Source organism: Syngnathoides biaculeatus, chromosome 10 (genome assembly GCF_019802595.1).
Source record: "Syngnathoides biaculeatus isolate LvHL_M chromosome 10, ASM1980259v1, whole genome shotgun sequence".
Lineage (NCBI taxonomy): Eukaryota > Metazoa > Chordata > Actinopteri > Syngnathiformes > Syngnathidae > Syngnathoides > Syngnathoides biaculeatus.
In genome coordinates this window covers 17,759,347-17,785,930 of record NC_084649.1, presented here as the reverse complement: position 1 = coordinate 17,785,930, position 26,584 = coordinate 17,759,347, and the positions used below count along the sequence as shown (strand labels likewise).

Genomic DNA, 26,584 nt, shown 5'->3' with positions numbered 1-26,584 from the left:
AAAGAAATGAGAAATGAGGGATGAAAAGCATAGTGGGAATTCTGTCTGCGTTGATAGTGGCGGTTCTGTTTTGTTTTCCCGCTGCCCGCACACTTGGCATCCTCATATTACACAGCTCAAGTTACGACTCCTAAGACGCCTGGGCCGGGAAAGCAAAAAGAACCACAAAATGATTCTGGCACTGTCTGAGATACTGGGAATATTTATTGAGCTTTGCGCTAGAACTGCAAACTGCATACTCCTGATCAGTCCTTGCCGCGGCGTAGACTACCTTCAGTCGTTAGATCCTGCTGCGGATTTATCTGTAATATTGCAACTGAACACACTCCACATCGTGGGCCATTTGATGTTCTCTCTTGACACCATCGTGTAAATATTTGACCTCCGTGTGATGAGAGGCTGGAAGTTAATTAGATTTCTAGTGATTTCCCTTGCAACATCACATCGACATCCTGCTCAGAATGCACACCCAAATGTTTGTTTGTCAGGTATTTCTAGGAAACTACAAATTTAATATAGCTAAACACAAAACGCAGATTTGATATTTTGTAAAAGCTTAAATATTTTGAATCATGTCAAGCTAATGGTAATAGTTTACTCTTCATCATGTGGTGACAACAAGATGAGAAGCTGATGCTTCCCCCCCCCCCCCCCCGCCTCGAAGCCACACAGCAATAGTCCCATTTTCCTCAAAACCACCTTCAGAAAGGAGAATCAGGCTGCACTCATCTTTTTCACGAGTGTTCACATGCTCATCTCCCGTTGGGCCGAAAATATTAATGGCCACATTTTATTCTGGAGTCAGGAAAGTGACCTTCATACATGTGCGTCCACAGAGAGACCAATATTCATTCCGACACCACATTTTAAATCCCAAAAAGCCAGTAAGAGTTATGAAACAAACGGAATCACAATTCTTTGGCTAATCATAACTATTTCAGCCTTAACTGGAGACTCACAACAAAAGGACCTAAGCCAACCCTAACCCTAAACCCTAACTCTGTTAAAAAGTCGCTAACCCTAATGCTAACGCAAACTGTAAAGAACATTTCTGAACTGTTTACGATTAAGAAAAGATGCAGAATGCAGTGGGTGGGCTATTTTATATCCCATGGCTTTGTTATATCCATGAAAAGATGATCATAAATGGACAAAATAAACGGCTCCTCATGGCTGTGTGGCGGCACACCCCTGAACACAGCATCACAGTGGCTATAGCTAGCTAGCTAACTGTGGTGCTCATTCGAGATGGATCTATGTGCCTGCACCATGCCTCTCCACACCTGGAGTCGCCCAAAGTCTCGAACCCCCAAGTACGAAACCTCAAAACACTGCCCTTGGAATCGCCACCGGCTGCCACAAAATGGCTGCCATCGATCACCTACACGCTGAGTCAAAACTCCTTCCGGTACGTGAGCAGAAGTTATGGTCACGAAACAATACGCGCTTTTGTGCTACCTTGCCGGACATCCTAATCACTAGATGACAAGGCAAGAAGCGAAAAAACGTGCGAGATATTGAGCCATCGATCAATCACTACGTTCATCAGCCATCCGTCGATGCAGAGGACTACGCGCGGCCTCTCGGCGATCCATCGAACCACCGTAGGCGACGGGATCGCCGGCTACAAACCCAACATCGTGTTGAGCGGCTACCCACCTCCAGTAGCCGAATCCAAAAGACAACTCCCGCAGACCGTGACATCGACGCTATCGCAACTCCGTTCGGGCTGGTGTAACAAGCTCAACAACTATCTGCATCGACTCGACAACAACATCGTCGATAAATGTCCATTGTGTGACGTCGCCCCCCCAACCCCACGATACGCATCATCTCTTCAACTGTGCTGAAAAACCCACCACGCTAATGGTGGAACACCTGTGGAGCGCCCCGGCCCATGTGGTTCAGTTTCTGGACCTTGATACGGAGTAACGACCGTCGTACTTGGCTACAACAACAACAGCTACCTAATTGTTGGTCGCAATTACGCCGTTGCGTAGTGTCAAATGTACATGTTTCGTAAACACAGCGCTCCATATAATGTTTGAAAGAAATTAAGATTTTCATAATGTAGAAATGCATTCATTTTTACAGGAGATTACTTTTTACCTGCTTAAAACAGAAGATCACATGGTAACTGACCGTGATCACACTGACTGCCAGAAACTACGAAGTTGGAAGCACCGCCCACTGTTTTGTCAATATTCCACAGTGTATGTCTGAAGGTTTGACGGTGTCCTACAAGCCTTTACGTGCTCCTAAAAACAGTTTTGACCGCAGTCCTCCAAAGTATTTGGTTGCAAATACACAACAAATTAATTTATGTCAACACGGCAGAAAACCCAGAGGAGCACTTGTGCAGTTCAACACGCCGGTTACTTGCTTTTTAGGAGATAGTTTGAACTCCAATCCGATCCTCCAATCCTTTGTTCTCCTCACAGAGATCTTTGAGCTAGTTTTTTGTTGTTGTTTTTTAAACTTGAATCTTTCATATTCCCGACAGGTGCAGGGGAATCTGGGAAAAGCACCATCGTAAAGCAGATGAAGTAAGTACCGTATGTTCATAAATCTCCATTTTCCCTGTAGTGCCCGAATGATTTCTGTGCTAAAATGAATGTTCTGCCAAACTATTGTGGTTATGTCAATGATCAATGGAATAAAATAAATAAATATTTATAAAAAAAAAAAAAAAAACAGACATAACTTGCAGCATTTGGGCAGAAAAGTACTTGCTTATTTGCTTATCGGGTCGTAAAGGTCCAGGACATTTCTGGTGAAGTCAAGTTTATCCGGCTGCCTCTGGGTAAAAATTCAGTGGAACATTTTGCGTGCAAGTGAAGGACAATTTAGACAAATTAACTGACATTTAAAGACTCGACATCGTATACAAACATAAGAATGAACATTGTTTGGTCCTTTGGGTTACATAAAGCTAATTGACTCAAAATTATTCAATAAAAAGCAATTTAAAAAAAGCACTTTTTTGTTTGCCACTTTAGACCCTGTTTTAATGTGTAAAGTGTGATCTATTGAATGATTTTTATGTACTTGTTAAATGTCTCGTCAATAAATTAGCCCATATGGCAATTTTGGGACATTTACACAATTATTTTGTTTTTGTTCAATAATGTGTTTTGTCCTTTTTTAAGTTAAAAATACGTATTCTAAGCATGTTTTTGAAGCATGTGTAGGCTGGAAATTGTTTTAAATTTGCATTATTGGTGTGTGTTGTTTTTTAAAATTCAAGATTATGATTCTTCAATATATAAATAAAAAAAGATAATAATTCTTCAATATATTTTCCATCTTCTCATGGATGTGTTGGAGTCTATCCCAGCTGACTTCCATCTGGTACACTCTGCCCTAGTTGCAGGCCAAATACAAAATACATATTAACAAAATTTGGTAGAATTTTGCAACCATTCTTGGTTGGTTGATTGTCATTGAATGGGCTACAAAGCTTGTTAATGTTTTTTTGTTTGTTTTTTTTTTAAATGCCACCGAAGACGACAATAATCCTCCATCCGTCCTCTGCACTAGCTCCATATTTGCAGTAAACACGCAATGTTTGGATAACAAAAATCTGCTCCCGTGTCTCAATGGGATAACGCTAACCCTGTGCCTCTCCTAGCTGCACTTTTCTTTTTACTAAACAGAGTGCAAGAACAGCAGGGCGATGTTGTGCCTGTGTGCCAATCCCAACACACCCAGGATCCTAAATGGCTTAATTATTCACACTCCTCCAGGCTAGCCGGGCACCGGATCCATTTTTTATGAGCTCTGAGCAACAACAGTCTGTAACCATTTTTTTTTTTTTTTAAACCTAATTTTTTGGGGGGTGTTGGTATTGTATTTTGTTGATTTATTTCCTCACAAACACACCCGCTCACATCTGTGTCAGCCTGCTAGAAACAAATATGAATTGATTATATAACGCCACACGCAGAAGAATCCTGCGCACGGCGCTGAGGAAAACGATTCTTTTCCTAGATTAGGCTGCGTGTCTGCTGAATGACTGCAGCTGTCAAGCAGCGAGCACTTTTCACTTGAGAGTTAATATGATTACGACCTTGCGTTCTCCCTCTGCGGGCTGATTCATTAGTCCGGGAGATTCCATCTCAGCATTGGACAGTTAAATTCCCCGTTCAGGTGCCCGGTAATGACATCGATAAAGTCGGACTTGGGACGCGGGATCGACGTGTTGTCAAGCATCGGGACACCCAACACGCTAACGTGCTAAATGAGAGGGACTTGCAGACTCACTGGACGCAATATTAGGTACATCGGCAGAACTTGTTTTCCCTTGAGAGAGATTTTTGCGCCTCTCAACCAAAGTCATCTTGGACAGAATCCAGATCCCTGAGACCCTCCAAAAAAAAAAAAAAAACATAAATAAAAAATAAAACATTATTTTTTTAAAAATCTGTTACCGTAATTTCCAGCCTATAAACCGCAACTTTTTTCACACGCTTTCTACCCTGCGGTTTATGCGGTGATGCGACTAATTTGTGCATTATTTCTAATGGCCGCAAGGGGGCACTCAAGCGGAAAACGTAAGAGTGAGACCGGTAGAATATATGTGCCGAGGAAGTGACTTTTACCGGTCCGGCCCTGTTACCGCTGTGCTAGCATGTTACTGCCGTGTCTCAGTGATTTTTCCGGTATGTTTTTTTTTTTTTTTTAAACCGGCCCTGTTAGCGCGGTGCTAGCGTTACAGCAGTGGCACTCGGGTTAGTATTAGTGTGGCGTTAGTGTTAGTGTTAGCGTGCCGCTAGCATTAGCGTGGCGGCACTGGCGTTAAAGTCTGTGTCCCGTCTTTATAAATATCCCATTTCAATGTGGGTTTCAATGTGGGCACTTGCAGCTTTTACACAGCTGCAGCGTATGTATGTACCAAATGGTAATTCCTTTACAAATGTATTGGGCGAAGCTTATGACCAGGTGCGCTTTGTAGGCCGGGAATTATGGTTATAGCGAATATCAATAAAATCAAATGGCGATGACAGTACTCTTAGATGGCATGTTTATTCCTTTTGTAAATTATGTCCGCTTCACACCTCCTCAGGATTATCCACGAAGACGGCTACTCGGAAGATGAATGTAAGCAATACAGAGCTGTGGTTTACAGTAATACCATCCAGTCCATCATGGCCATCGTTAAAGCCATGGTCAGCCTCGAGATAGACTACAGCAACCCCAGCAGAGTGGTAAGATACCGGCCGCAAACACAACGTTTCTCTGCATGTTATGATGAATTGTTCATCGGATGTTTCCGCCACTTCTAAAAGAAATTAAGCCTTAATTTGTTTCTCAGTCTTGAAGTAGCCCCACCCTGTTCAAATACATGCATCTTGTTTCTCAGCAGGAAAATGAAGGGAGGTAACAGTAAGTTTAAAAAAAAAAAAACCGCCGCCATTCATATGTGAACGTGAATTGCTCAGGCAATCTGGACTTCATTGCTAACGCAGCTGCTCACCAAAACAGGAGCATCAAAGCACTCTGAAATTAATTAATAGGAAAAAAAAAACTTCCTATGTATTATAAACCAGCATTATGCAGGGATGGCGTAATTCATGACCATTCCAGTAGACTCTGGCAGGTGTTGCCCGACCCATCTGCAGTTGAGTTAACAAACACCCCTGGCCACTACTGACAGGAATGGAATCTGTATTACAAGTAAATGAAATGAAAGGATTTCTTTGAAATAGACTTAATAGGAATGCTCAGATTCGATTTCCACTATTAGAGTGGTACTGACCCACGTGAAGAACTATTGCGTTTTTTTCCACCAGTTTCCGTAACAATTTTCATTTTCTTTTTCTATCGTTCAGAAATGCCGGGAGGCAATTTGTTGAGCAGAGCTATTTAATTGCCCAGGTACTTTCCCCACATCCATAATGATGACATTCTTTGACTTCTTCAGGCTTTGGGTGGCCTACGATATTCTTTATCATTTCACATAGGCCACTTTCTTTTAGGTGTAGTATGCATGACACACCGGTGGAAAAAATTTTTTTTATTGCGAGTGTAGTTTGGAGTGGTATGCACCTGCAATGGTTCACACGACTGTTATTACATTGTAGTTACCTAAGGTTCCATATACAGTAAATTGGAAGAAACATCCATCCATAATCTGAGCAGCTTATCCTCACAAGTGTCTCGGGTGGCAAGAAACAGTTCTGCGTCAATCTGTGTTCTGCCGCTTTCAACACCGTTGAGGCTTTCCCCTCCCTGCAACGTATCGCATCAATTTGTACTATCTCAATGATTTTGTGTTTCTGAGACTTGGGCCTCAGGCTTCAAAGGAGCAGCTTAATTAGCCGTCGCCATAATTAGCGCACGCTCGCAGGATGCATACAATCCAAACTAATTATTAGTGAAATGAAGACGCACAAACCCGCAAAACAAAAATCGGCTGGCGTCGTCCACATTGCCCTTCACGCGTGCGCAACGGCGTTTGAAAGTCCCAACAGATTTCCTTTCAAGCTTAAAAGGATTCTGTTGTCTTTGGACTTGGCTGGCTAAATGGACCTGCTGCACCATATTAAAACTTCCAGTATAGACTGCGCGTGGGCGTACGGTTATGCAAGAACCGTGACAAATGTGTAGAAGAAAATTGTTGCATTTCCAGTGGTTTTGAGAGAGACCATGTTAGCTATCACAATTTCTTACTTAATCGATAATTTACTCGTGAAATTGCAGTATAGTTATGGTATTGTAGTATTATAAACAAGTGGTGTGCAAAAAAAAAAAAAAAAAAAAATATATATATATATATATAAGCAAGTGGTGAGGAACTGCAGGTACTGGGTTTGAATCTCAGCTTGAGACTGTATTTGCTTCTATTATCTCTTCCAAAAAGCATATTTCATGTGAAAAAAATGTACAGGTTTGAATGGAATCAGCGCTAAATAACTAAAGGTGAAAATAAAATTGTTCATGCTTCCTTTTTTAAATCACATATAGCTTCTGTTTATCGTGAGTAATAAAATTGCTTGACAATCTCAGTAAAGCATGATAAAACAATTAACATGCGCCGGTCATGCTCTCTGTACTGTTTCCATGGCAACTCATGTCTGAGGACTCCGGTGTCCCATATAAGGGAGACAGTAGCATTGTGAGATGATTGTAATAATTTGATATTTTCAGTCTCATCATGACACCTTCGAAAGGACTGCACGCATTTAAGGCAAATATTGTCATTATATTTGTCATTAAATTGCATTTTTGGGGGTTTTGTTTTAAGAGAGATGCACATTTGATTAAATGGAGAAAAAAGGATAGTTTGTTTTTCAAATGTTTGTAATGGGAATGAAAATTTACGACGCTAACTAATTAATAGCAAATAATACTGCCTGGAGGTGTTGTTGCGTGCACGTTTCTCAGTGAGATTTCTAATTATCCACTTTTTCTTTAATTGCTCAGAAAATGATTCACTTACAACAAATGTATCTTTGTGGTAGGAGGTACGCGTCATCTGTGCATCCACCTGTTAGCATTCATACAACCAAATTAGTCACCACATATCAGCTTTATGTTCAATTAAACAAAAACAGATTTTGCACAAAAAAAAGTGTCCCCTGACATATTTCTTAGCTAAAATACAAGGCTAGATGACATGATGTGTGACAATTTCACGAGGCAAAATTTTGAAAAGCAGCTCGTGTGCCCCCTACCCCCATCCACCCAACCGCAGGACGACGCCCAGCAACTCTTTGCCCTGTCCGCCGCCGCCGAGGAGCAGGGCGTCCTGCCCGACGACCTATCCAACGTGATCCAGCGACTGTGGGCCGACGGCGGGATCCAGAGCTGCTTCGCCCGCTCGCGGGAATACCAGCTGAACGACTCGGCGGCATAGTAAGTGGAAGAATGGCACATTTCCAGGTTGGGAAATATTACTTTTCAAGCTGCCACGAAATGATGTCGTCCCACTTTTGCATCTGTTCACATACATGCATAACAGAGACTTTATTCCACTACTATTCTTTGCTTCGTTGTATTTATTTATCGATTGAATGTTTTGCGTCACATGCGGCAGCAAAGATATTTCTGCAGATTTTGCGACGTATCCAATGGCACCTCTTTCATTTGTTCTGTCTGCCCTGGAAAATCTACTTTGACCTCCCCGGAGAGCCATGGAGAACCGGCAAGATATCATCTGTTATCTAATTATTTAGCCTCCCATGCAATTTGGTTCTTTAATATTGCGAGCAGATGAGCACAATCATCTTGCCGGATGGCTGAAAAACAAAACAAAATGATAAACTACGGCAACGGGCCTTGTGATGATGAATCCCTGAATACTTTCCCCCGTTATTGAAAGTGCACTTCTCCCCGCTACTGCTGCTCTGGTGAGCTGTTTTCATTCTTACAACCTTGAGAAAACTCTGACGGGTTTCATGCATTGGGTAACCCAGTGCAAACCCAGTGGTGGTGGCACTCACTTTTAATAATCAGTTCAAATATATCCATCCATTTTCTTAGCTGCTTATCCTCACAAGGGTCATGGGGAGTGCTGGAGCCGATCTCAGATGTATTGATTGGGAATTGGGCAGCATGGTGGCTCAGCTGGTGAAGCGTTGGCCTCACAGTTCCGAGACCCGCGTGTGTGGAGTTTGCATGTTCTCCCCGTGCCTGCCTGGGATTCCTCCGGTCACTCCGGTTTTCTCTCACATCCCAAAAATATGCAACATGAATTAGACACAATATTGCCCCTCGGTGTGATTGTGAGTGCGACTGTTTGTCTCCATGTGCCCTGCGATTGGCTGGCAACCAGTTCAGGGTGTACCCTGTCTCCTGCCCGTTGACGGCTGAGATAGGCTCCAGCGCTCCCCGCGACCCTTGTGAGGATAAGCAGCTAAGAAAATAGATGGATGAATGATTGAAAACTCTAAATTGCCCCTAGGTGTGAATGTGAATTTGTATGAGGTTTTTTTTTTTTTTAATATACGTGCCCTGTGATTGGCTGGCAACCGGTGCAGGGTTTACCCCGCCTCCTGCCTGATGACAGCTGGGATGGGCTCCAGCGCTCCCATGGCCCCTGTGAGGATAAGCGGCTCAGACAATGGGAATTGCATTAATCTGTTCTAGCATTTGGATTTGCAATGTGCGCCTTGATCACTAAAGAGTGGGGGGGGGGGGTATAATGCAGTCTACAGACACAGATGAAGAAGAGTTTCACAACTTGATATTGGTCAATATTCAAAGAGGACAGATAATGTGCTAACTGTGTTGTTGCACCGATTATATCCAAATATATGTTACATTAAGAGTTATAACACTAGCAGATTAATAAAAATCATTAGCTCATCTATGGCGTTTTTCACTGCGTGCTCTTAAAACCACAATTGGAGACTCTTGACTGAGCAAAATCCCTTTTTATTCTTCTTATCCTAAGCTAAAATTGTACTTCAGGGTCATTTCTGCACCAGGAATTACACACAGGACAGTAATAATAGTTCCGTGTCATCTGGAGTGCGGAAAAAGAAAAAGGGTAATTAAAAGTGTTATTGATATATATTTTGAATTCATATGCGTTAAAGTCCAGGGACTGCTCATAGTCCAACTTCATGCGAATGAGACGAAGGCTGAGTAGGCTCGACGAGCGTCCAGCTGGCCATGAAGATGGATGTTGATGATAATGATGTAGTAACCCTGGCGCATGCGAGGCGGGCTGAAGGCACAGATGCGCCTCCACTCCCTTGCTGACCGACAGCCGGCTGGAAAATGTTTTGTTCCCGTAGAATGTTTGCAGGACAAGTAGTGCGCATAATGACTCTTGATGAGACTCATTTAAAACCAAACAATTACTTAATTAGTTGAACAAGGCTTTTTTTTTTTTTTGGGGGGGGGGGGGGATATAACATAAGGCGGCACGGTGGAGCAGCTGGAAAGTGTTGGCCTCACAGTTCTCATGTCCTGGGTTCAATCCCGGACCTGCCTGTGTGGATTTTGCATGTTCTCCCCGTGCCTGCGTGGGTTTTCTCCGGGCACTCCGGTTTCCTCCCACATCCCCAAAAACATGCAACATTAATTGGACACTCTAAATTGCCCCTAGGTGTGATTGTGAGTGTGGCTGTTTCTCTCCATGTGCCCTGCGATTGGCTGGCAACCAGTTAAGGGTCTACACCGCCTCACGCCCGTTGACAACTGGGATAGGCTCCAGCGCTCCCCACGACCCTCGTGAGGATAAGCGGCGAAGAAAATGGATGGATGGATGGATGGATTATACCATATCTTTGGTTTGACATCATTATGAAATGTTTGAAGAGCAAAAATATACGGCAACCTAGTCTCATTTCATGTCAAATATGGAAATCAATGTTGATTGCTTGTTTATAGATGCACAATAATCTCCAACCTGTCGATTAAGAGCTCGTTTAATTTCTTGTAGTAATTTTATTGGCTGTGCAATATTGCAGCTTTTGTCAGACCTCAGCTTCTGCTTTCCTCTTGTGTCAGACATTTTAAAAAACTTGACTGCGCTTTCTTCTGCATCCCATAGTAACTAGCCAAAAAATTAAATGTATCTTCTTGCGGTCGTGCTCTTAGTTTCATGTTTTTCCTCATTTATTTGTCACCCCTTTAACATTAGCTGTTAGCCGACTGGCTGCACCTATCAAATATTTTTAGAATGAATTATTCTACACATTAGCCTATTGATGAGGAATCGGATAAAAATTTTAATTGACCTGCGTCGGCGGCTGCGTCCGTCAGTGATGGAACTCGCTGTGGGTGAATACATTAAATTTGCTTGTGTCGATACTTTAGCTTCGGTGTGCTGTCGTGGTACGTTCGTCACATTGTTAGCAACAGTTAAGCGCATTCCACTTGATTTTCTTTTTAAGTGCGAAATGATTTCAAACGTTGGACCTTCTCTTTTTTACATCCTCTCTCCTTGCACCATCTTATTTCTACACGGAGTAGTGCACGAGTCTGCGGTAACATTTAGTCCGGGGAACGATTATCACCGCAAAGCTCGGAGGCAGAGATTTGACTTTCTTTTGTAATCGTATTGTTCCAGTTGCGTCTATTATTCATTTCCGCCCTACTTAGCTCCTGCTGTATTTAAAACCAGTATGATGCCAAATTCATAATAGAACAGCAATACGTGGATGTTTGGAAAAATTGCGCTTGACATTTGGAACGTGGCAAACCCTGGAAAACGACGTCTGGCACATTTGAAAAAAGAAATCCATGTGACATATTTACTGCAGCAAGAGAGTCACGTGACTAAACCCCCTCCCCACCCCCCACTCCTCCTTCAGCCACTGCAGGAGCTATAATAGCCTTCCATCCATTTTCTATACTGCTTGTCCTGTGTGAACAGTTGGAAGATTCGCACATCAAATGCAGCCAGGGACTTGGTCTATGACACAAAGACATCGTTTGTAGCAGGCAAATAATTTCTGATACTGTTCTTTGTAGTGTAGGGCAGGGGCAGGGGCTGGGGGGGTGGGAGGGGGTCAGTACAAACTACATATAGCTGAGTCCAAAATTCCAGAATTGACGACGCATGAGGTTCAGTTGTGTTCCTTTTTCAGACAAGTCCGTTTGAAGTCCTTCGATTCAAATCTCAAAATCCGGGAGCTACTCAACATGCACACTCCCAACTCCCGGGAGAATTTCCATCATTAAGCGCCGATAACCTTCTGAACAGTAATGTCCTTTTTGTAAAGAGTGAAAAATGGCAGCTTTGGGAACACTTTATGTGGTGCTGAGTGAACATTTGCTCCTTTGTTGAGCAGGTGATGCGGTATCTCCCCCGAGAAGTGCATCATTCTTTGTTTGGTTTGCGTTTGGCCTCATCCATCATCCCGTTTCACACTCCCGTTAAAAAGAGTCCTCTGTTGATTTACCAAGTGTCGAATCAAATCTTGGCAATCTACTCAGTAGCTCCAGAAAATGTTCACCCTGTCTTAAAATGTCATACAAAAATCGTCCTGTATCAGCTCGACCTGGAAGGCATCGGAACCAGACGATAAAAAAAAAAAAAAACAGAAGTGCAGGACGCCGGAAATGACGTTCCAGACTGCTTCGTACAAGTAGATGATGTTGTCTGGAAAATAAACTCAGCACAAAGACTTGGCCCATCTGTTAAACCAGAAAATAAGAAGAAATACTCTATAGAAGAAGATCAGTCCGTGATTTTTAAGAAAAAATAAATTTTATGACAAAAATTAAAGTGAGTCATTTGACAGCAAATAATTTGGCTAATTCCCTTATTTTCCTCATTTTCAGCTTACTGACAAATTGCTACTCTAAAATCATTAGATTTGAGTGAAAATTATGAAATGATCAGAAAACTGTTTGGTTTTGTTCTTGAGCGATATTTGATTTTCATCTTAATTGCAAGCTCTCAAATATTGTTCAAATCCATATTGGCAAAGACTCAGATGCAACTACTGTAAAGCCTCGGTTTTCGAACGTCCCCGTTTTCGAACGAAAATGTTGAGATTTTTTTTCTTCTGATTTCGAATGAAAATTGGAATTCGAACGCCCCCGACAAAACCTGGAAATAACATATTACTTGCGGCCAGACCAGCTGACCCACGACGCGCTTTGTTGTGAATTCCCACGGCGCCGAAAAAAACCGGAAATAACATAATTCGTGCAGCGCAACCAGATGACCCACCCACGACAGGCTTTGTTATTGTCTCTTCGAATGACCCCCTGAAAAAACCCGGAAATAACATCACGCGCAGTGCAAGCAGTTGACCCACCCTCGACGCGTTTTGTTATTATCTACGCCCTCAGCGCAACCAGCGCACTTTTGTTATTCTGTATAAACACAGCCTCTGTACACAGACGTGTCCCAGTAGTGACTGTTGTTTTTCTTCTCATCTCATTCTCATCATCTCGTATTATCCCCAATCACGGCTCCAAAGAAATGCTTTTTTTCCCCCGCATTATTGTTTGTTTAAAGTTATTCTGCACTTTTGTTCGTAAAAAAAAAGTTTACAAGGCTGGGGGCTGAGTCGCTACAGATACGGCAATGCACTCCCAGCCTAGCATACGCTACTACTAAAGCATACATTTTAAGCAAAAAATAAATATATTTCTTACATTATTTTATTATATAAAGTATTTAAACTACATGTATTTCTACTGTGCAGTTTATTATCGGGAAATGCTTAAAAATGCTTTAAAAAGCCAAATGTTTTATGCTTGGAACGCATGATTTCTTTTTCCATTCGTTGTAATGGGAAACATCGATTTGGTTTTTGAACAATTCACTTTTTGAACGTTTTACTGGAATGGATTGTGGTCGATAACTGAAGCATCACTGTATTTATACTTGATTTGTAAAAAGGTGCAATCAGTGCATTCTTTCTTTAATCTTAAACATTTTTTCATGAAATAATAACCTCCCCCCCCTCCCCCGCTCTCGTTGTAGTTACCTGAACGATCTGGAGAGGATAGCCAAAGCCGATTACATCCCCACCCAGCAGGATGTGCTGCGCACCCGGGTCAAGACAACCGGCATCGTGGAGACGCATTTCACCTTCAAAGAGCTGCACTTCAAGTAAGGCTGCGCCGTCGCCGATCTTCCTGCATTCTGAACAGACCCCCGCTGCCGCCTACTCGCGGTAAAAACGCGTCGGGTCGCTGCACACCTGCTCTTAAACAAAACCGTCACGGAGGCTGCCCGTCTCGTTGAACTCAAAGTGCTCATTTCGGCATTGATAGAACCTTGAAATGCGCCAATCGGTCCAATTATGACAGCAATCAGCATGTTAATCATTCTGATTACTGGAGAGTAAATAAACTGATTCCCCGCCCCCGCACTCCATTTGTGTGTCGATATGAACATATTTTTATGCAACGTGTAAAATAGGGCTGGAAGCACCGCGAGCACTTACGTGGGATACTAATGGACCGACGTTGGTGCTTAACAGAGGATGTATGTCAGCAGAGGTTTAGGTGTTCAAACATTTGATAAATGGGCCTGTGCTAACGCTTGCGTAAATGCATGCGGTAGACGAGAACAGTATCAAAAAAACAGAAGTGCAATTTCCATTTTTCACGAAACCATCAAACAGCGCAATGAGATTTTTTCTACATAAATTTTTTACGGTGTTTTGTGCTCGTCCCAAATGGTCAAAACAATCTTTACACCCCGACAGATCTCACGTAGTAGTACTAGTAGTAGTAGTAATGATGATACTAACCAGATTACATTTATTAGGTAAGAATTAAATAATTCAACAATAATAATTAGCTGGGATAGCCTCCAGTGCTCCTGTAAACTTTGTGAGGATAAGCAGCTTTGAAATTGAATGGGTAATAATAATGATAATAATAATAATACAATGTGGGGAAAAAAGCACCACAACATCATCTTGAGCGTGACTTTATTACTATTCTAATAATAAGTTGTACCATTAAAAAAATTATGGTTGAAATGGCCACATGTGCATAATTATAAGTCATCAAGTCCACTAGTGACCAAATGGTTTCACGCCCCCCCAACTCCACTATACAACACTGTTACTACAATCTGAATTTGCTAAATCCACCCCCATTTGTCCACTCTTTTGTATTAATAAGTTTACCTTTTTACACTTGCACTACATTTTCACTCTATTAATTTTTTGTGCATTTTCTAAAATGCCCAAATGCCCCATGAAGGAACCAGATCCCTATCTAAATAGGAAAATAATACATTGGCGTCACATGTTCTTAATTCTGTGGTGCGCCCACTAGTGGTACGAAAAAATATTCAACATGGAAAATTCAGTCAAATAGTGAGCAGTCTGAATACTTTGGTGCGACCAGTTTCCTGCTCTGCTCTTGTGTTTACCTTCACCCCCTGCATCTGTATTTGAAATGACCTATATAAATGCAGGAAGGGAATCGTTTTTCAATTTTTGTAAAAATTCTGTCCTTTTGTCACTGGTAGAAGCGAGCAGAAGATGCTCAGTCTTTTTCCATTTTGTACTGTATGATGTCTCTTCGAGGCTGCACCGATGCTCAGTCGGATGCTTTTCCGCCTCCTTCACTTCCCAAAGCAACGTTAGGGCACATCCGGGGATTGCATTTGACCTGAACTTTTTCTCCTCATGTCTTCGGGCACCAGTGCGCTCCACCTGAAGTGCACATTACCCCGCTCAAGTGTCTCCTCTGCACCCCCCCCCCCAACCCCACTTTTCCAGAATGTTCGACGTGGGAGGCCAGCGCTCCGAGAGGAAGAAGTGGATCCACTGTTTCGAAGGCGTCACAGCCATCATCTTCTGCGTTGCGCTCAGCGCGTACGACCTGGTCCTGGCCGAGGACGAGGAGATGGTGAGGACGGTGCTGAACATCGCTTGCTCGTCGTTACGAGGCTTTTAACGTGTCTTCGTATGATTGCGCCATCCATTTTGCTGTTCAATTAATTGAGTGTCCAAATCCAAAGTGACTTGAACCATTTGACCCCAATTATTTGCACAGGTGATGAATTGTAATGCTTTAACAAGCCCTTTGCGTTTGAAATATTGAACAACAGCTCTCCCTGGTGGCACATTGTAAAAACACTCCCCCCCCCCCCTAAAAAAAATAGAAGTACAGTACAGGATATAAAATGATTCAATTAAGAATATATTGTTCTAAGAATAATTGCTAAAATATATCTTACCAGGTCGTCTTTGTGTGGGAAGAGAGGAGACGTGCTAGTTTTCAAGCTAACGGCCTTCTCGTTTAGGAATTGAAATAAATTGTTCTGTAAACTGTGGCATCCAGGGAAGATGCATCGATGGACCGTAGTCTTAGCTAGCTAGCTAGCGAGCTACCGGTGCACTCATAACCACTGATGACAACAAACTCGCTGAAATTCATTCCCGACGCCCAGTGGCACCGTTTTTGCCTCACCCCCCAAAAATTGCAAAAACAATTGAACGCTATGGTTCCAAAATTCGTCCGCTGTCTACTTCCCAGTCTTTGCTAATGTATTCCAAAACCAATCTCCATATTCCAGTTACATTTATATCTTAGACCGGAGCATGTTTTGCCTCAATTTGAGCTATTAAAACGTGTCCTTTTCAGAATCGCATGCACGAAAGCATGAAGCTGTTCGACTCCATCTGCAACAACAAGTGGTTTACCGAGACCTCCATCATCCTCTTCCTCAACAAGAAGGACCTCTTTGAGGAGAAGATCACCCGGAGCCCCCTCGCCATCTGCTTCCCAGAGTACACAGGTACACGCTGTACTTCGACCGGCGGTTCTGAACACCCAAGAAAAACGAGCACGTTTTTCAAAAATATGGATGTATTTTATTTTTTTTAGACATTTAATTGTCCAAATTGCATTGCTGAGCATACTGAGGAGAGTTTAGGGACATTTTAATCTGATTCAGTTTTGTGTTAGTGTTAGGGTGACGGTTAGATCCATCCATCCATTTTCTTTGCCGCTTATCCTCACAAGGGTCATGGGGAGTGCTGGAGCCTATCCCAGCTGTCAACGGGCAGGAGGCGGGGTGCACCCTGGACTGGTTGCCAGCCAATAAGCAGGGCACATCGAGACAAACAGCCGCACTCACAATCACACCTAGGGGCAATTTTAGAGTGTCCAATTAATGTTGCATGTTTTTTGGCATGTGGGAGGAAACCGGAGTGCCCGGAGAAAACCCACGCAGGCACGGGGAGAACATGCAAACTCCACACAGGCGGGGCCTGGATCAAACCCGGGTCTGCAAAACTGTGAGGCCAACGCTTTACCAGCTAATTCACCGTGCCACCATTTCAGAGGATATTAATTTTTAAAAAAAAGGTTTTGAATTGTCATCTTTGTTCCTTAATTTGTCTAAAATGGCAATGATACGGAGGGGGGGGGGTCATCCTTCCATTCATTTTCCTAGCTGCTTATCCTCACAAGGGTTGAGGGAGTGCTGGAGCCTATCCCAGCTAACCTATCGCCACAAAAAAAGTCCACATCAACCATTAGAATTTCTCTTTTTAAAATTTGAGATCATTTTCATCTTAACAAAGTAATGTGATCCTTTCGTGTTCTGTTCTCACTTTACAGTACAGTACCGGCAAACAAACCAAGCAAATATTTGTCTGCATCCCCGCAGGGGCCAACAAGTTTGACGAAGCAGCCAGTTACATTCAGACCAAGTTTGAGGACCTGAACAAGAAGAAGGACACCAAGGAGATCTACACCCACTTCACGTGTGCCACCGACACCAAGAACGTGCAGTTTGTCTTCGACGCCGTCACTGACGTCATCATCAAGAACAACTTGAAGGACTGCGGACTTTTCTGAACATGGTAATGCTTCCATAATACATGTTGGATTCATTAATTACATTTTTCACTCAATTGTATTAATTGAGGTGTACTGTGTATACTTTTTTTTTTAAATGAAGGTCAGTTACTTTTTTTTGCATGAATTAAAATAGATTCAAATAGTTGCTTTTTTGATTTGCAGCAATCAAAAAATAGAAAATTATTGGTGAAATAATTTTTCATGCATGTCTTCATGAATGACTTATTAATTCATTAAAAATAGAAGAAAAGTAGCAAAATGAGTACAGCATTTGATGATTGAAATCAGCTCATTTAGTTGTTTTACACACAATTTTTTTTTTCATATACAAAAGAACCGGTTCATTTGTGAGCTTTACCAATTAAATGTGGCCCGGAAGGAATTAAAATAAAAAAATGTAAAAATAGCAGTTTGGTGATGCCAGATCATTCCGCATTAGGATAGTGGTTTGAAAAGTGTGATGTGGTTTTCCAGGCGCCCCCTTGTGGTGTCCAAAGAGATTACTGGAATTAATGCTCAAATTGTGTTGTTCATAGTGCACGGGTGTCAAACTCCTTTTTGTCCCCTCTGTTTCCCTCAGAAGGCCGTTATGATGAAGCCATTGAAATCCTGAATGGCCTCATCATATATACGCATGAAATTTGTTAACTAGTTTTGGAATCAGAAATCAAGCGTAATGGGTTTTTCGACCACTGTTCCCGTCTGGTAACACAAACTGCTTCTCACATGATCATTTATGATACATGACAATTTCAAATGTTGGGACACAAGAATCACAGATTTTGACACCGATGATTTGCCTTCGCGGGCCACGTACAATCACGTGGCGGGCCGGATCTCCCCCCCCCAGGCCTTGAATTTGACACCTGTGTTATAATGGAATTTTTTTGAAATCCTGTAGAACCCACCTGATTAACACAAGTTCAGTTTATTGAAAAATGAGTGACACTAAAAATGTAATTTACATACCAAAATGGACAATTTGGGTTCTCATCCATAGTCAAAATTTAAAGCACAATTTGGGCATCGTATCTAACGAGCACATATTCCCATGATGCAACAGGGGAATTCGGAATAAATGCATGAAAGTGGTCAGTGTCCGTCTGTTTTTGTGTTTGTGTCAGGACGTTGGTGGGACTGCGGCGGCCATGTGACAATTTGACTGCGTTTCATAATGAAAACCACGACAGACGTCATTCCTGCGAGGGGAAAACCTTGAAAGGACTTCAACAATCAACAATTTGCTACCATCTTACCTCCCCCCCCCCCTGCTGTAACGTTGGTCCTCCGCCCAAATGTATTCCGAGTTGTTCCGCCTCTTTGTACTCCTCGTAATGAATATTTAAACACCCTCATCGGGTGAGAATTATTTAGCAGCCACTCGTGCGGAAAAACGAGCTGGCTTCAATTGAATTATCGGAACGCGCGTAAAATGCACCAAGAATATTTCTTATGCATCAAGAAAATCTCGTGGAAATTCTAATTTAAGTTGCCCATTTTATTCACTAATGATGTTTTTTTTTTTTAATGTTTAGTTTTCCCTTGAGATTTATTAAAAGATAGAATGCAATCTTATTTTATATCATATCAACTGGTCTTATCAGCCAACTTTTAAGACACGTGGAGAATGTGAGTGGCTACGTGGACAAAAAAAAAAAAAAAGACAATTTTTGTACAACATTGATATATAATAATAATCACAGTATTCTCCTGCATGACATTCCACGAATTAGCCTGTACCCGAGCTTATCATCTTCTACAGTATTTGACGGCTGCTTCGTACCACTCGTTTAAAAATACATTGAACACAATCTGTGAGCTTTTCAATGACGTCCGTTGCTAACTTACTGTCAAGTAGCGTGTCTTCTGTTTCTTTCCTTTTGATGTTTATGTTTGTGCCTTTATCTGTTTACGCGTGTTTCTTCATATGTGTTCTTGACGGTGTCAATTAGGGCTATTTCTACTCGGTATCCACAGCTTACACTGCACCCAAGTGAAGACTCGCAAGGATGATGCAGTATTTGTTTGTTGACATTAAAGCGAGTGACTTGGTAAATGTAAATAATAAAAGTTTGGTCATGTGGAATTTTATTCTACGGTGTTTTTTGACCAAAGATGTCATATTTTCAGCAACACTGCAAAAGTCACAATGGCAGTACTGTACATTATATTTCCATTCACATTGAAAATAAAAAACGGAACATTTTTTTAAAGAAGAAAAGGTCAATATTTTAATATAAAGGGCTGCAACTCACATTTCCAGCACTCCCCGCGACCCTCGTGAGGATAAGCGGGTAAGAAGATGGATGGATGCATGGATGGATAAATAAAACAACATAATAAGGACTGTCAGAAATTAACATTAAAAACAAAAATGGTTTATGGTTGAAATTTGCCTTTTCCATCCATCCGTCCATCCATTTTCTTCACCGCTTATCCTCACAAGTGTCACAGGGAGTGCTGGAGCCTATCCCAGCTGTCAACGGGCAGGAGGTGAGGTAGACCCTGAACTGGTTGCCAGTCAATTGCGGGGCACATGGAGAGAAACAGCCACACTCACAATCACACCAAGGGTCAATTTAGAGTGTCCAATTAATGTTGCATGTTTTTGGAATGTGGGAGGAAACCGGAGTGCCCGGAGAAAGCCCACGCAAGGCACGGGGAGAACATGCAAACTCCACACAGACGGCTTTGGGATTGAACCCAGGATCTCATAACTGTGAGGCCAAGGATTTACCAGCTGATCCACCGTGCCACCCGTGATTTGTAGTATTTAGTTAATACTAAGCAAATACTGTGCCTGGTCAAATATTAGTCATGAATTGCAGTGCAATGCATATGGTGCAGTTTGAAAATATGAAAATAAACCTTGTACATCAATAATAATTTTAATTAAATTTCAACATTTGCCCGCTTCTTTTAAAAAATGGATGCCTCACTTTTCACCCCAAAATGTCATTTGTTTCAGATGAATAAATAAAAAATGTCAAAATTTTGCAAATCCTCTTTGTTTGACAGGGTTACTCATAAAAATGAAATAATCCACATTTAAAACTGTGCAGCTATATCAAATTTTGTGGCTGGTAAAGCATGTTTCTCTTGTATTCAGTTGTTACTTTTAAGTACAATTAAGGAGTATTTCAAACAAATGACGTCCATTCATTTTTCTCATTCTTAAACATTAAAAACCAAAACGAGAATTCCTTCATTTGACTGCGCTGCATGCAAATGTTTCGACTTGTTGGAGGACGATACTTGAAAGAGTTGATCTGCATCTGCCTTCAGTCACGGACACAAAGTGCAAACTTTTCTCACTTGCAAACGAAATAAGGCCAAATGGCTTGTATGCAATTTGAAAAAGCCGCCGAAGCAAAGAATGATGAATACTTTTCACTGACACGTTGAGGGCAAAAGGTGTGGAGAGACTTTGCATTCAGGGACAATTCAAAAAATGTGAAAGCGGTGCGATAAGACAGTAAGTAAGTAGGTCCAGGTGCAGCCACCAGGCGGCGTACTTTATAAAAGAGGCACAGGCTAACTTTCGTGTTCAACCGCCACGTTAAAAGTCAAGTAAAAAAATTTTAAAAAGTCCGTGTTAAACGTTAAAATGTACTGTCTATTTAAAATGACTTATTTTAACAGTGAAATAAGTATTAATGCGTAAATGGTATCATTTATAATGAATTTAATTATAATAAAATGACTAATTGTATAATAAAATTATTTCAAAAATGTTATAGAGAAGTGTTTATTTTACTTTTTAAAAAGGTTAGTGCAGTAAAGCAACTAGCCAATTATGTATTGCGATAAATTAATATATACAGTGTCATAAACCAATTATAACAAGAGAGAAAATGGCTTAGTATTGTCACATGCAAGATGAGTGCTGGGTGGACCAGATAAAAGAACAAAGTGAGCCGTAAGTGGCCCATAGACCTTACTTTGCCTCCCTCATTTGATATATGTACAAACGAATGTCTATACAGTATTTATTACACATAGTTACTGTTACCCTTGTCGTGAATCAGAATCTCAAAAATTATTGTATTTCAATATTATATTTTACATGCTTTATATATGTATAAGGATGACTGTATTTCACTGGGTAAACGCCTGTAATCTCTAAAATACTCATTTTAATGTCATATATTCATTGTAATATTTCGGGGGGGGGGGGCAGCATTTAATTTGCGGTACCGATCCATTTTGTTGCACACCACGGAACCAAATCACACACATGGAGACATCCAAAAATATATTAATGCATACATAGGTCCCATTCTACTCGCCGCCTATCCTCACATAAAATATTGATGAATTGACTGATAATTAATACAAATTGTAAATATTATTACTAATCACATTTAAATACTATCCAATACTTATGCACTTTCTATCATATTGATCCCAGTCATCATCCTCTCTCGTGACTGCTGCAAAAAGTTTCCAGCGGTGACAAATTGGAGGAGGCGGGGCTTCGGTCAAGGCTCCTCGCTATTGGTTGAGACCGACTGCTGTGCGCTCATTGGCCGAGGCCGAGCACTCGGGCCTCTACAAAGTGTGCTGTCAGCCTTGCGGTTGAGTCCAACACGAAGGACGCAGCAGCGCATTCATCGGAAGTCAAATACACACGAGGAGTTGTGTTTTCTTTTGTTTTCTTCTTTTGGGTGGGGATACTAAGGTCAGTATTATTTTTTTTTTTAATACTAAGGAACGGTATAAAATCAAAGGACATGTTGTGAATTGTGACCATAATTGCTCTTGCATTTTGCTTTTCAGAACACTTTTAAGAGAGAACGCAGAACAAAGTTTTAACTTCACTGCAGACGTTTACTAGCAATGGTAAGTTTGTTTTCATTTTTTTTTTCCCTTGCGTGCAGCGACAGCGTCTTGATTTAACAGCTGAGCAAATCAATGTGTGGACCCCCCCACCCCTCATTCGTGGGTGCTCTGTGTTAATCCTCCACTCACCCTCCAACCCAAGTGGAAAACACTTCTTGCTGAGAGCGCACATGTGGACACATCAATTGCTTGTTGTGTGAAGGCAGCCGAGGAGAACATTTTTGGGATGGTGGCACAGTGTGGCCATGCCGCCAAATGGGGGGGAGGAAAGGGGGAATGAGGAGGAGGAGGAGGAGGAGGAGAGGGGTCCCAAATGGTTCAGAACTCACAGCTGTGATAACATTGTATCATATGGAGTCTCCAAAAGCAAAACACTGAAAGGACGGACATGTTTAAAACGCGTTATCTTGACATTATTATTGTTAATATTCTAATTGTAGTGACCCAGTAAGATCCAAACTAAGAAATGTGTTTTTAGTGAAACTATCAGGGAAGTATTTATAAAGCAAAATATTTGTTAATTGTGTTTACAATATAGTGTATACATCCAACTCAGCGCTGTTTCTAATTATGTGACCCTTTTTGTATCGCTAAATAACCAAAAGGTGTCTAACTATGATGCATACACCATTTTGTACTACTGACCACAGTAATATACATAGTGTTAAATTCATATATTTCTGATTGTGTCAAGTAAAAGTGAAGATTATTATCTTGGAAAAGTCTAAATTGTTGTCATTGTTGTGTTTATAACATGAACGTAATCATTTATTATTAAAGTAATGACATGCTGAGGTAGTAATGAGGACATAGTCCAGAGGTTGAAGTTTTGAATGCTGGCTCAGGGGCTCCTGTGTAGTACTCCCGGTTCCCATAAATGTGTCAATTGTCCATAGGTGTGAATGGTCACTTGTGGCCTGTGATTGGCAGGCGAGCGATTGATGGGTGGAGCCTGCCTCTTGCCCAAAGGCAGCTACGATAGGTTCCATCTTGTATGGATGGATCGTAGATTATTACAGAGGATTGTATATTTTACATTCTGCTTTCCTGACTCCACCGTTCTTTGTTTTGGATGATGTCGCTAATGACGCGTGACCGGGGCTGATAGGATTTAGGAAACGTTCGCCTCCTAAGCATGCAAGACGTAAATTTCACTTGATGATCTGGTTAATGTGTGGCGGTGCGTCCTGTAGATTTCAGTTTGACCAACTTTGAACGCTTCATCATGATTCATAGTGTAATTTCACAATGTAGCCTTCACGCTGCGGCGTGCAGCAGTCAACATCCTGCGTAAGAGGATGTGTCCTACTCATCTACGCTTCTCTCCCCCCTTCGTAACTTCCTCCCCTCCCAAAGGAAGCAGGGAGAATTCGCCTCATCTAAAATGTGCATCCTGCTTTCTGACTTTTTCTGATTATGGCGATGGTCCATTCGGAGGTTTGTTGGGAATATGTTTACACTCTCGCAGAGACCAATGAGTTAAAAATCCAACTGGTCCAGAAACAATACGACAAAGCGATCACGTCTCAGCTTGGCACGGGATTGGATGCACTTTGTGGCCGGCGTCGCGTTGTTGCGTCCGCTTCTTCACCGTATTGTGTTTGTCTCTGTTTGGTTGTCCAGCTGTGTGTGGGAGATTCCGGCGACTGCTTCCAGAACCGCGCCCAGCACGCGATGCGCTCCCCGCAGGACCCGAGGCAGACGGTCCGGCCGAGGCCGCTCAGCGAGCCGTGCGAGCGCTCCTTCGCCGTGACCCGCTTGTGGAGGCAGAGGACCCAGCAGGAGCGACTCTCCAAGCAGCGAGTGTCGCAGGCCAGCGAGGCCAGCACGTACGACTCGGCCTGCTGCCTGGCCAACCCGCAGGAGGACGAAGACGAAGAACCCAACGAGCGCTTGGCTCAAGGTTCCCCCAACAGTGAGAAGAGTTTGGACTTCGACTCCGGCTACTCGGAGGCCTCCTGGCACGATGAAGGTGTCGTTTTGAGAAGGACGAGGAACGTGCGAGTGTCTTCTTCTGCTTGCCTCCGAACAAACACGGGCCCTTCGGGTCGGATCCGGCCAAAATCCACATCGGACGCTTGCCTGGAGCGCTGGACCTCCTTTGAGGCCAGCGACCCAGAGGACTGGACTACAGCCTTGCTAAGCAAGAGTCGGAACAGACAGCCACTGGTTCTGGGGGACAATAGCTTTGCGGACCTTATTAAGAACTGGATGGACCTACCAGAGTGTCCTGAGCCTCCACAACTAAAGCCCAGTGCCGGCCGGCGTCTTGCCAAGGACATTTTAATCAACATGAAGCGGCGACTTGCCGGGATGTCCAAAAGTGTGGAGATGAGGCAGAAACCAGCCGAGTCCACACGAGGGGGCAGGGCCGCCGAGGCCCCCCAACGGATGTCCTGCCCTGTGGGACTCCGGTCGCTGAAACCTTTCTTCCACCAATCGCACACGGGCCTGCACGCCCTCGACTCGGACTTTCACCACTTCGCCGCCCTCATGAAAACGGGCAGCCGACAGCCCATAATTTGCAACGACATCATCGGTTACATCTGACTCTATAAGATCGATTTTTGTCCAAAATATCAACCCAAATAAACTTTCACCTTATTTAATTGATCTCATTTTGTAGAAATCTGTCAAGTGTTTCCTCATCTTTACCAGCAGAACAAATATTTTTCCAGGAAAAGCAATAAAAACTCTTTCCACATAAAAGATGGAGTTCAGTCTCTAAATCATTTAGAAATATGTTTGAATATCACAGTCCCAAGATTTGGACTCAAATCTCTGTTGGAACATCAAACCCTTTGTGGAATTGCTGTGCTCTAAAACTTTGCTTCCTCGCACATTCCCAAAACACGCAAGTTGCTGAAGGTTCATTGATGACTCCAACATGTCCAAAGGTTGGAACGGTTGTTTCATCACTCAATATTCATCTGTCTACTTTCATCTTCTGTCTTCAGGCTTCTTCTCGTGTCATCTTCTGTCTTCAGGCTTCCTCTTCTGTCTTTATTTTCTCTCTCGTTTTTTCGTGATTTAATTGTCTTCATTTTCCAGTCCCTTTTTTCTTCATTTTCTCAACTTGTCTTTTTGTTATCATTCTCTTCTTCCATTTTCATTTTCTAGCTTCTTTTTTCTGCCTCTTTTTTTGTCTTCTTGCAGACAAACATCTCGTGCAGCATGTAGACGTCACACGTTGCCATTCATCTTTACCTAACTGATACAGCATCTTTAAAAACAAAGACTGACAAATACAAAGAGTCCTCTGGTTACGAACAGGTTCTGTTCCTGTGCTGGTGATGTGACTCGACTTTCGACTTACGTCGGATTTCACCATTAAAGTCAGAATTTACGTCAAAATACTTTGTATAAAAAAAAACAAATAAACAAACAAGATGCTGTACTTACCATTACTTACCATTACTGCTGAGAGGTGGATGGAAAAGAGGAAGGGGAGGCTGTGCTTAGTTATTGCAAAGGAATCTGGTCCTCAATCCATAATGTAAGTAGCCTGTCCATCTCGATAAGTATCAAAGAATGTTTTTTTTGTGATCACTGTATCCGACATAGGAACGGAACACTTCGCATGCGCTAAAATACGGTTTGATAACTGTCACCACGGTCGACCGACGGACGACTAGCTCTTTACCGGTGTTTGTCGGTGTCTCTCCTTTCTCCTATCTTTTTATGATCTTGAGCTTCGTTTCCATGTTTCCGCGTTTTTGGCTGCAGAAGCATGGCGGACGGGGGGCGAACATTTTTGTAAAGTCGAAACGTTTCAGGTCGAGACCGTTGTAACCAGAGGACTCCCTGTACTGCATTGACAGAACAGGAACATGTACATAAGACTAAATGGCACACAATCCTCAACATAAAAACCCAAACAATACATACCGACTGCAAAAGGACCATATAAAACTGATTGAGGAACCCAGGACAGACAAAAACTCAACGACATGGACTAAGACCAGGGGCGGTAAATTATTCGGAGAAATGCATTTTCCCCAAAAGAGTCGGCCAGACTCCAAATCCAAAAGGCGTCCAAGACTTCTCAAGGTTCCATTTTGATGGAAAAGTTGCTCATGGGTCACTGAGGTTATTTGAAATGGTTGAACAGGTGCCATGTGAGGACATGCAAAGACCTCATCATCCAGTCCAGCTTCTTCATCCAAGTAGCTCACGTGTGCTAAAGGGGGCTTGGGTGCTCAAAACAGCTGTGTCCAGATGGCGCAGTGTACGGGATCTTCTGGGCCAACTGCTGGCACTTCCTTCACTCCTTCAACAGCATCCTCAGCCTGTCCTCGATTAGATCTTGAAAGCGCTCCAGCATCACTGGATCATCCAACCCGTAGACGGCAGCCAGCATCTGCTTCTTAAAGTTCGGAGGATGCACGAAACCCAAATGCAAATGTTGCCGTACACAACTTGAAATGTTGTCCAAGGTCAATGGGTTGAAATTCTGCAGCATCACAAGCAAAAAAAAAACAAAACAACAACAAAA

General features: G+C 42.4%; 2 protein-coding genes across 3 annotated transcripts in view; both read left to right on the top strand.

Annotated features, from left to right (window-relative positions):
* The window catches only part of LOC133507689 (guanine nucleotide-binding protein G(i) subunit alpha-2), a 37,276-nt gene extending 17,949 nt beyond the window's left edge, over positions 1–19,327 (top strand). For both annotated transcript variants that reach the window (XM_061833001.1, XM_061833002.1), the window contains 8 exons: positions 2,504–2,546; positions 5,066–5,207; positions 7,697–7,857; positions 13,397–13,525; positions 15,156–15,285; positions 16,024–16,177; positions 17,054–17,249; positions 18,372–19,327. In XM_061833001.1, the coding sequence (XP_061688985.1) occupies positions 2,504–2,546; positions 5,066–5,207; positions 7,697–7,857; positions 13,397–13,525; positions 15,156–15,285; positions 16,024–16,177; positions 17,054–17,244 (950 nt within the window). In that variant the 3' untranslated portion in view covers positions 17,245–17,249; positions 18,372–19,327. The remainder of the gene's footprint in view (positions 1–2,503; positions 2,547–5,065; positions 5,208–7,696; positions 7,858–13,396; positions 13,526–15,155; positions 15,286–16,023; positions 16,178–17,053; positions 17,250–18,371) is intronic.
* Positions 19,328–21,812: 2,485 nt separating this feature from the next.
* Positions 21,813–24,777, top strand: LOC133507449 (PAK4-inhibitor inka2-like). The gene is made up of 3 exons (XM_061832459.1): positions 21,813–21,928; positions 22,027–22,089; positions 23,713–24,777. Exons 2-3 carry the CDS (start codon positions 22,087–22,089, stop codon positions 24,637–24,639), a joined length of 930 nt encoding a protein of 309 aa, XP_061688443.1. The 5' UTR covers positions 21,813–21,928; positions 22,027–22,086; the 3' UTR covers positions 24,640–24,777.
* Positions 24,778–26,584: the final 1,807 nt, after the last annotated feature.